This window comes from Acromyrmex echinatior, chromosome 7, assembly GCF_024713525.1.
Source record: "Acromyrmex echinatior isolate Ae372 chromosome 7, ASM2471352v2, whole genome shotgun sequence".
Classification (NCBI taxonomy): Eukaryota; Metazoa; Arthropoda; class Insecta; order Hymenoptera; family Formicidae; genus Acromyrmex; species Acromyrmex echinatior.
In genome coordinates this window covers 13,953,926-13,964,264 of record NC_141858.1, presented here as the reverse complement: position 1 = coordinate 13,964,264, position 10,339 = coordinate 13,953,926, and the positions used below count along the sequence as shown (strand labels likewise).

Here is a 10,339-nt window from a genome sequence, read left to right as displayed (position 1 = left end):
ATGTCCCGACAACGTAGGGATGTAACGCCGAGAGGTGGTTCGCCAGGTCAAGCAGGCAGGCAGGCAGGCAGGCAGGCAGGCAGGCAGGCAGGCAGGCAGGCAGGCAGGCAGGCAGGCAGGCAGGCAGTCAAGCAGCTGAAGCAGCAAGGCAGGCCACGGGCTCGAACGCGCGCGTTGCGCGCGCGGCACGTCCGCGTTGCCGTCCGCGATCGCCCTGGCCCACTGACCTATATTACACGCGGGGTACAGGTCCCGCATATACGAGTCTCGACCCACAAGCGATACTCGGCCGCGCCAAGTCGGAGCGGGCCACGCCGCGGCCGCACGTCGGTACCTGCTTTGCCTGCCTGTCTACCCGCTCGTTTCTGCTTCTTCGTGCGTCAGCGAGACGCGTCTTCGGCCGTCTTCGGGACTCCGCGGGAGATTGCGAAAGACGTGTTTCTTGCTGCGTGCGTGCGTGCGTGCGTGCGTGCGTGCGTGCGTTAGGGAAAAGGAATCGCGACGAGGATCAGACGGAAGATGATGACGCTCGGTGGTGCCGTAACACGGAGATATGGAGCGTCGAGTACGTTTAGAGCAAACGGTGATCATTCATTATCTACTTAATGTCGTTCGGTAAAAAGTTAATCGAGTAGAGCGCGTGGTGAGCCTCGCTCGCTCGAGTATAGGCAGGATTGCCAAAGCACGTCCAAGTGTGAAGTAACGAATGGAACGCTCGAAGTGTTAATGTAAGACGCTCGATGTAGACGAGGAATATCCATTGCACGTGTGCACGCATTATAGATATGCGTTTGGCGCAACGCGGATATTTTTATCAGCGTTGCTCCTCGTTCAGCATCGGTTTCTTCGAAGTTTTGCGAAAACTCTCGTTAAGTATTTGAAAAATAAAAGATAGAGCTTTTATCGTCTTTATCGAATCTCCGGTTGAATTTTAATTTCTGAAAGATTGCCACCTATATTTATTATTTCTCTTATAATTTAACTCTTGCAATTCTCTTGAAGTATTTGAAAAATAAGTGATCGGAGTCTTTTATTGTGTCGTCGAGTCTCCTGAATTTTAATCTTGAAAGAGATCGTTCACGTATATTTTCTGTGAAAGAAGAAGCCAAGACACGGAAGTAACCCACGGAAGTAAAACACGTAGCTTCTTTGATGAAAATATACCTCTGTGGAAGCCAGAAAAATATATTTTTTATTTCTCTCATAATTCAACTTTAAATTACAGCCTCGTTCGTGCCTGACCGTCGATCGTCTTTGTCGAGGCAAGCCTCGATCCGAATCGTGAAACCGTGAATGGAAGGTGATACGAACATCCCGTTTGCGTGAAACACCCTATACGAGGGATAAGAGCAGCGGGTATTGCGCGCGTAACTTCCGCGATTGCATCGATTCGGTGTGCGGGACGGGGCGAGCGGAAGTATGTCAAGGACGATTGGAAGCGAAGGAATCGTATAGCATATAGCATATAGCTCTCGACCGTGCTTCGCTCGCGTTCGCGCGATTCCTTCGTGATTAGCGAGGTGTAAGGCATCCAAATCGAGCCCGAGACTACTGCCGTAGATAGTGACGAGGATTCACCACTCCGAGTATAACGTGCCCATCGCAAGTGGAACGAAGCGCCGCTAAATCGCGATACCGCGCCACATTATCCGACTATCGATATCTCGTGATGCTAGCGTTGCTTTATACTTTCCACCAGCGCTACTCCGAACGTCGATTATCCCCTTCTTCATCGCGATGTATCACACGAAAGAAATATACTCGTAGCCGACTATGATATAATAATACTGTCACTAATAACGATGGCTAAAAATATCAAGTTCTCTCTATTGATATTTATAAAATATAATTCATTGTTCTTTGATGGAACGCTTATGTATTTCAGTATCAGGAGCCTCGAAGCATTTAGAAATACAACATTGAGATTTCAAGAATCAAGTACACATGAAAGAAATACACGAGGTTTGTGTAACACAAGAAACTGTTTAACGAAGAGATCTTTCAGTAGATCTTTAATCGTTGACCGAGAGACAATATCCGCCATGGATATCGGAGAATGCTGGGATTGCATCATTCTAGATAATATCGCAAATTCAGGTTTCGCCGTTCAAACATCACGCAGCACCGTCCGTTCGCGGCTGGCAGTGATCGCCTCGTCGCGATCGTCGTGGACATCGGGAGTCAGTCAGCCAGTCAGCCAGCCAGCCTCCAGTGATCGCTCACGCGGCGCGACGGCGCGTCGTGTCGCGAAAAGCGCCGACGCAACGCGACGCGCTACTCCTGGCTGTGCGTGTCGAGCTCTTCTTCGTCCATCCGGTGTCTTCGGTACGCGCGTGCCGGATCCGCGTCAGTCTGTGCTCTCTCTCTCTCTCTCTCTCGGCGCGCGAATGTTTCCATCGGCGATACAGCCGACTGAATTGCGATGCAATTAAATCGCGTTGCGAGTGTCTGCTTTTAATAATTCGAAGGAATAACGAAACGCGAATCGAGGCACGAAGTGTGAAACGGTAGAGCGAAAACATCACATTTTTGTGCGAAACATTGGAAACGATCGAAAATCCACGAGTGAAGCAACGTGGGAGCGAGGATAATTCGTGGATTTAAATAAAGAAGCGACGCGAGATTGAAGCCGGTAGAGTGCCAATAATGTTCATTCTATCAGTACAGATTAATTTTAATCTTGGTTGAATTTTTAAAACTGGAAAAGGACGAAGAGTAAACTGAACCGAGATTCAAGTTAATCTACATTGGTAGAAACGGATATATAAGATCGAAAAATCGCCGCCAACTGGGTTAAGCAAAAAATTTCGCCACATCTACCTACCGTGTGCCGATTGCGAGTTGCTGTTCCAGTGTGTTCGCGTGTGCGTAACGGCCCGCCACACGCACACACGCACGCACGCACACGCGGACGAGCTATCGCGCATTCACGTGCACGCCGCTCGTTTAGCGGTCAACATAGACCAGGAGAGGAGAGGAGAGGAGAGGAGAGGAGGTCTATCGTTGGAGCAGCTTGGACCTCTTCTGGGGAAGGGGAGAACGGAAGGAGTGGAGGCTCTTAGAGGCTCGTAGTCCAAGAGGGGGACGACGAACTGGCGGGAGGAGGTGCCCCGTGACAACTGGGTGACGGCTGCGTGGATATACGCCGCTTCGTGATGCAAGGTGCTTTCCTACGCGATAAGTGGTGACGTCGGCAGAAGCGCGAGAGCATTTCGCGACGACTCGCGCGCTACCGCGACTTACGCGAACGTGCACGTTTTCCCTCTCGCAGAAGAGGCTGACCCGGCTGACTGAGGTGTGATCCTGTGAAGAGAAACTATATCGTGAGGAAATTCAGTTAGTAAGTCGGAAATCCATAGAGGGAAGAAGGAGAGGAATCAGAGGATTTTAGAGAATCACGGATGAACTTGAAGGAAGAACGCTCGTGAGATAACTACACCGGCGATCTTGGACTGTGATCTGGATTTTTGGTGATGTGGAAGCTCGAAGGTCGTTCTTTTAGTGATCGTTGAATTGATTGAAATTTTGAGTGATTTGAATTTTTGACTGATGCAGGGGGTGAGTGATCTCGATTTTATCAGTGGATTTGATCGGAAAAATTAAAAATTGATAGACCGGAAAGACTGGAACTTTGGAGGAATTTTTACTATTAGATCAAGTATTGTTGAGTGACTATACGAACTGTTGGGATATATGCTGAATGACATTTCGCGAACTACACATCTGCGAATGCAAGGTGTCGAGTGACTGAAGCGAAGCTTTCTGAAATGCGGAATTGGTTGCAAAAATAGATAGAAATCTTCGACAACAAATATCAACACGAAGTGTTTTTATCGATCGAATTGCTGACAAGAATTTTCGAATGAGTTTCGCTCGGAGAATTCGCGTCGGCGAATGTTGATTCCATGCTCAGATTACGATCCTCGCTCAGGAAATTACGAATCTCCCTGAAGCAGCTATGGGATCGATCATCGAAAAACATCGTAGCGAAGAATCATCGAAACTGAATGTTCCGTGGAATCGGAATACGCCTTCGGTGCTGAAGAAACGTGCGATCGGTGACGGTGGTGTATTGCTCTGCGAGTGAATAAAAGCGCGCGAGGGAAAGAAAATCTTCGATGATGGAGAAACGGAATCCGCGGTAAGCTTTTCGAAGTGATCACACCTTTCAATCGCGAAAGCCGCGACGTCGGCATTTTAAGCCAATCTCGTGCGACATAAAACTGAGAGGCATCGATATTCTCATAAGTACAAGTTAAACTTACAAAGCGAAGGTGTCGATATTTTCACACACGATCTGTGTAAAGTGCGATACGTGAATTGTAAGATCCATCAAAGAAAAACGATTCTTTATTCTTGTGCGATTTTTTTCTCTTCTCGAAACGACAGATGATGTTATCGGTGCTTAAAATGTGGAGAAAGTTCCCGTGTTAAATTAATATCGCAATCATGAAATTGCTACAATGCGATATACGCATTTGTGAAATTACCATAATTAAACCAGCGTCGATTTTCTTCGTGTTTTCCGCGCGATACTTATCGTTCTCCCGAGCAGATTATTTGCCATCCACTTAGCACTTTTCGTCTCGTCGGTTGTTTTTTACGATAGCCACTTGTACGGCTAAAGATTGTCGGTTTAGTCAGCAATTTTCTCGATCGATGCCTTTCGTTGGGTTTTTTTTTTGGCTTCGCATCACGAAACGCACTTGCGGCGTTGACGTCGAACATAGAACCGGCTCCTTCGAAAATGTCCGATTATTCTATCAAGACGGTTCAAGGCCGAACTTTCGATCAATCTCTGCCCATTCCGAATGTTGCCTTATTACAAAGTTATCAGGTTAAAGGAGCCTATAGTGTAACACGCAATTTTTCTCTTTGAAAAAGATCTCTTTGAAGAATCGATCAGCTGATTCCTTTCAATAACAATATTTATATTTATGCGCAAAACGCTTTTTCTAAGATAAGAGAAATGCGAACAATTTTGATTGATCGCAAATTTATTGAGAATGCATAAATTCTCACGTGGAAAGAACAGTTTTGTTGAGACATCTCAAAATTTAGCTTGATACTCATTTGAAAATTATTTTGTTGGACTATAAATAATTACGTAGGACACTTTAACATGATGAATAATATTGCAAAAAGTTTTAACAGTCTAACAGTTAGTTTGAGTTTTCTGAATTATAACATAGTTGTTCCGATGGTTCAACAAAATTATTTTCAGCTAGCTAAATTTTTTTAGATACTTCAGCAAAATTGTTCTTTCCGTGTAAAATTAGAATTTTTCCAGATAAGATATATTTTGATTTATGTTATTTTTTGCTCTCAATTATATATATGCAGGACTAATTTACAACTAAATGCATATTTTCCTGTTTGTGACTCTATTGCTAGAGGAATTGTCTATTAAGCAATTTACTTTGTTGACGATTCTTTTTTATTAGATATTTGCATCCTGTTTCAATGTTTTGCGCGTTGTTTTTTATTATTGGCAATCGCTACTGTAACGTGTAAGAGATTCTTAGATTTTTTTAAATCCCCTTTACGTACCTTTTAAACAAGGTTATCGACATGGACTGGCTCGAAATAGATGCAGTCACATTTTGTTTTGTATGTTTCGGCGAACGACATCGTCGCGTGTTTGGCAGTCAATGAGTATGTATTTTTAGACGATAAAAATTGGCAGACAGGTGAAAGCCGCGCACGATTTTGCATAAAATTGCTAGTGATAGCCCGATAAGCCCGTTTATTAACTATCCTAAAGCTAAAAATGCTGGCATTTCCGCAATTGATTAAATTTTCGCCTTCCAAAATAATGCATATATTGACGTGTTATATCCGTCAGCGTGACGTGGCTATATAACGCCAATATGTAATTTACTTCAATCGGATATTCGTAACGGCTTCATTAATTTACGCGAAATGTCTTTGCAATCGTTAATCTTTCGATACTCAATATATTTCTAGCTTTATCAAATACCAACTGTTATTGAGGCAATGATGTGTGCTGTCGTTTTAAACGCGCTATTTTTGCACGTAAATTATCACTTAATCTTGTTGATCGATCATTAATAGACGCTTTGTTAATTCAGACGATACTAACAGACGTGTAACAACTCGTTGAACGACTGTTTGTTAGAAATACGATACCTCGCGGGCGTGTGTTCTAAAGATAGTGAAATTATTTCCGCTATGCTAACAAGATGCTGCTGCAATCGGACGTTTATGACAGGTTCACTTAATCAATTCACGATCATTTTTTAACACTCGTCACGCACTTTCGTTTCCATAGAGAACAGAACAAGCATACAGACATAAGCAAAGTACATTTCAGCCAATCTAATTTACTCTTTTTTTTTTCACGATATAGCAGCATAATATTTTTCATGAATTTCGGCCGAGGTAATTAGAATAAAAAAATGTTATTTTAAGTTCATACTCTTAAGATATATTGTAATGTTATCTTTCTTTCGTCGTTCATCCATCATGCATTTCATCACAAGTGAAACGTAATACATCTCGTAGTTCCTCTCTAAAAAGATGGGAAAACTTTTACTATAAAAATGTTTAAGCTGCTTATAGTGACACCGCGAAAGTTCAATATATTCATCAAAAAATTAGCGCGTGAAAGATTAATTTTGTATACCAATTGTTAGTTTCTTAATGATAATTGGAAGTAATAAGTGTATTATTTTACTAAATTACGATTAAGTTAATTTTAAGTAATTGCTGATGTAAGTAGTAATTGTCTAATTCTTTCATTATTTCTTGATAAAATTTTTTTCAAATTACTAATAATTATCGTAAAAATTTTAACGATTTATCTTTTATCAATTTGCATATAAAAATTACACTAAAAGTAACTTCTTAATAAATTCAAAAAGTTAAAAAGTTTTTGCAGGTTAATAATAGGAATTAAAAATAGCGCTTGTTACTTAAATTTTTAACGATTCCATTAAGCATAATTTGAATTGCACTATTTATTTTTAATTTCTTACTAACATTTCGACTTTACATGTAAAAATAAAAAAAAATCGATTTTTCGTTAGTTTGCAGAAAATATAATTTAAAAAATGTGATTTTTGAATAATTTTGTTATTAGAATTATAAGTCAATCGAGGAAACCATTACTAATAGTAATATATTATGCAATATTCTACATAAATGACAGAAAGGCGTATTTTGTGATACTAAAAATTCACTAAAAATGACTCGCAAATATGCATATACGATTGTAATACGTGCTGTCTTAATCGGATAGAGACGAATCCTCGTATCGGTCGTTGCTTAACGAGATTTAAATTGCAGTATTTTATGCGCGGATTCTTCGTTCGATTTTTTTTGCCGTGTCATGTCGAAATTCGAAACCGATTAAAGTAACATAAGAACCGCCTGAGTTACTTGATTTTTTGTGTTCAACTGTCACCGGTCTTGCTGCAGAGAAATAATCTTGCAAGTATTTGACAGTGTAAATCAACATCAATATTTATATGTATTCTTGATACTAAATTACGCGTCTTCTACATTTTGTTGATGTTACAAGCTGCTCTCCAGGAATTACATATTTTTCTTCCATTACTTCATTGTGTAGTTTTTTGAGTATTCATTCTTTTTTATAGTTTGATATTATTTCCTTTGTTATTTTTTAATATTATTTAAATTTTATAACATTTGTATTTGAAGTATTGTAAAAAACGACGATCATTCTGAAAGAGTAATATGAGATGTATTAAAGAAAAATAAATCCTCTCGATGTTGCATGATTTCACGTATGTTGTATATATTAGACGCCGTAATAATATTCGAGAAAACAAGATGTAGAAATTCTGTTTTTTAATATAAGCAAAGCATTCTTATCTCTAATAAAAAATTTTCAATTTATATCTTTTTTTGGAACAGCTGGTCATATTTACATTTACATAAAAAAACAAACCTAATTGAATTCTTACTAATTTTTCGATATCAAATATAAAAATTTTACAAATAATTCTTCGACTGTTTCTTACAGTACAATGTGTGATGCGTTTATATGAAAGAAGTGGAGCGCAAAGAAAGACATGAAGTATTATTTAGCCCATATAATGTTATACGCGTTTGTCTTTATCTTCTCTGCTTAAAATGAAACAAGCATACAGACATAGATATTCACTTTTTAAAGAAAGACGGAAAGAGAAAGAAACGGAAGAGAGGATAAAAGAAAAAAAAAGCGTACGAAGTGTATTTAGAAAGAATGGTCTCATTGTTAGCGGGATTCATACGTGGTCAAAAAAAAAAAAAAAAAAAAAAAAAGCGTGCGCAAGCGCGAGCTAAACCAGAAAAGTGATGCAACGCCTCTAATTTACAATGCAGTTATCCATACATTTTACAACTCGTTAATTGCGTTATCGACATACCGATAAATTAACGATCACGAGAGAGTCAGTCGCGAACGTAATGCATTTATCAAAGCGGTTGAATCCATCCTGCCGAACGTAGCCAATTGTTCCGTTATTGCTCGTTAATAATGAATAAAAATCACTTAATTTGTAATTTCTAAAAACCGTACAATTGCGATTTTTTGTGTCATAAAATCTACGTGAAGTATTCCCCGTTCAATTACATAAGCGAGTAAATAAGTAATTTTGTGCGTGTGTAACTACATAGTTATTATCTCAAGAGTTTTGATACAAGATATAATGTTTAATTGATTTGCTTGCCGGGGTCTTCTAAGATATACTATATGTATGTTTCGATGTACAGATAATACCTACTGAGAAAAAAATGTTGTGATTAAAAAACAACAAAAAGACGTAACAAGAATATTATTTTGGTGAGACAAAACAAAATTTCTGTTTATCGTGTAACCAGAAATTCTGTCATTTTTATCAGGCCTTTTTGATTTAATTAGAACATTTTTCTCAGGCGATAAAAATAATTTACTTTAGTGGTAAGTTCAATACGGTATCAAAAGTTTTAAAGAGTTTTTTAAAATGACGCGTACACAATTTAGATAACAAAATATCATATCCTTTACATGACTGTGACACAAAAGTTTGAGATAAGATTTTACATTGTCAACATATATTTAATACCGAAAATTAACTTGCATTGAATGACTTTTCAAAGTTCTTGCTAAAGTCATCATTCAATGCAAGTTACTAAAAGAAGAATTACACATTTTTGTTCTAGTACCTATTTATTTAGCTGACAGTTGCAATTGAGTTAGTATTTGTGCATACGAAATTATTAATTTTTTATCTATGCATGATCTCTGATGAAAACGAAATCGGAAACACGATTTTGGGAATTAAACACGAATTACGAATAGAGATTTGATAAGATAGGACCGATAATTTCGGTACACCCTCTACATCGCTGTATAATACCTTACTCATTATTGTGCGCGCGATTATCTATTATCTTTAGGCACTTTGTTAGCAGCCGATTCCCCGGTTTATTATAACGCTGCCCTGGCGTGTGTCGCCATAAAGGAATTTTATTGATTCGGGGGAAACGAACCGAAAAGGCATGCACAAAGGGCGAAGGGAGGCTCGCGTCGTCGCGCGCGCGCGCGCTTGCGCGATAATAAACTGCGGCGCGGCCGCAATGAGTGTGAGAAAAAAAAAAGATGATCTCAAGGAATCGCACGCTGCATTACGCTGCCGGGAGTACTTCAAGGCATTATTTCGAGTCGCTCTTGTGAGCCCTGCGTATTTATAGCAGTAATTTATAGCCTCGGTAAATTCAATTTCGATAAAGGAAGAAAGAATAATTGCAATGGTTGAAGCCTCGCGCGAAAGAGGATTCGGATAACGCGAAGGTCCAGAAGGACCGCCGCTTGAAGAACTGTTAAGCTCGATATTAACCTGAAGCTTAATATCGAGTGAATTAAAATGTGCTTTAGACATCCCGCGAGACTTGAACCATTTATTTTATTTCTCTATCTTTCTCCGAGGGTCTGTTACGTTTAGTTATCATTTTATAGAACATACTATGGTATGAAATGTAACGTTAACTTAATGGGTCTAAAATGTCTGCGATAATCAAAAGATTGAAATATCAAATCGAAACAATAATGGATTACGTACCATTGCTGGATGTTTAATGTTAAAATTTATATAACAAATATTCTAAATAGATAAAACAAACATTTCGATCTCCATCAGGCCATTTATAGTGTTAGATGTCAGTTGAAAACGGTAGATATAAATATTAAGTCAGTTGAAATGTATTTTTTACACAGAAAGAATGATTTTGCTGGAGAATCTAGAAAGTTAAATATAGATTTGAAAATAATTTAATTTGCTGGACTGTCAAAATTATTATGTAGACGCTCAGACATAATGAATGTTGGAATTTT

The 10,339-nt window shown here is 39.1% G+C and overlaps 1 protein-coding gene across 10 annotated transcripts in view; it reads left to right on the top strand.

Moving 5' to 3' along the window:
- Positions 1-10,339, top strand: part of LOC105154207 (uncharacterized) — a 151,234-nt gene that overhangs the window by 85,535 nt on the left and 55,360 nt on the right. The window contains exon 1 of one of the 10 annotated variants that reach the window (XM_087408154.1): positions 561-583. The exons of 8 other annotated variants lie outside the window; for them this stretch is intronic. Coding sequence is in view for 1 of the 2 variants with exons in the window: in XM_087408151.1 (XP_087264277.1) it covers positions 4,119-4,141 (23 nt within the window). In the remaining variant the exon portion in view is untranslated. Of the gene's footprint in view, positions 1-560; positions 584-2,218; positions 4,142-10,339 lie in introns of those variants that run through there. One more of the 10 variants, XM_087408151.1, reaches the window with a different exon arrangement.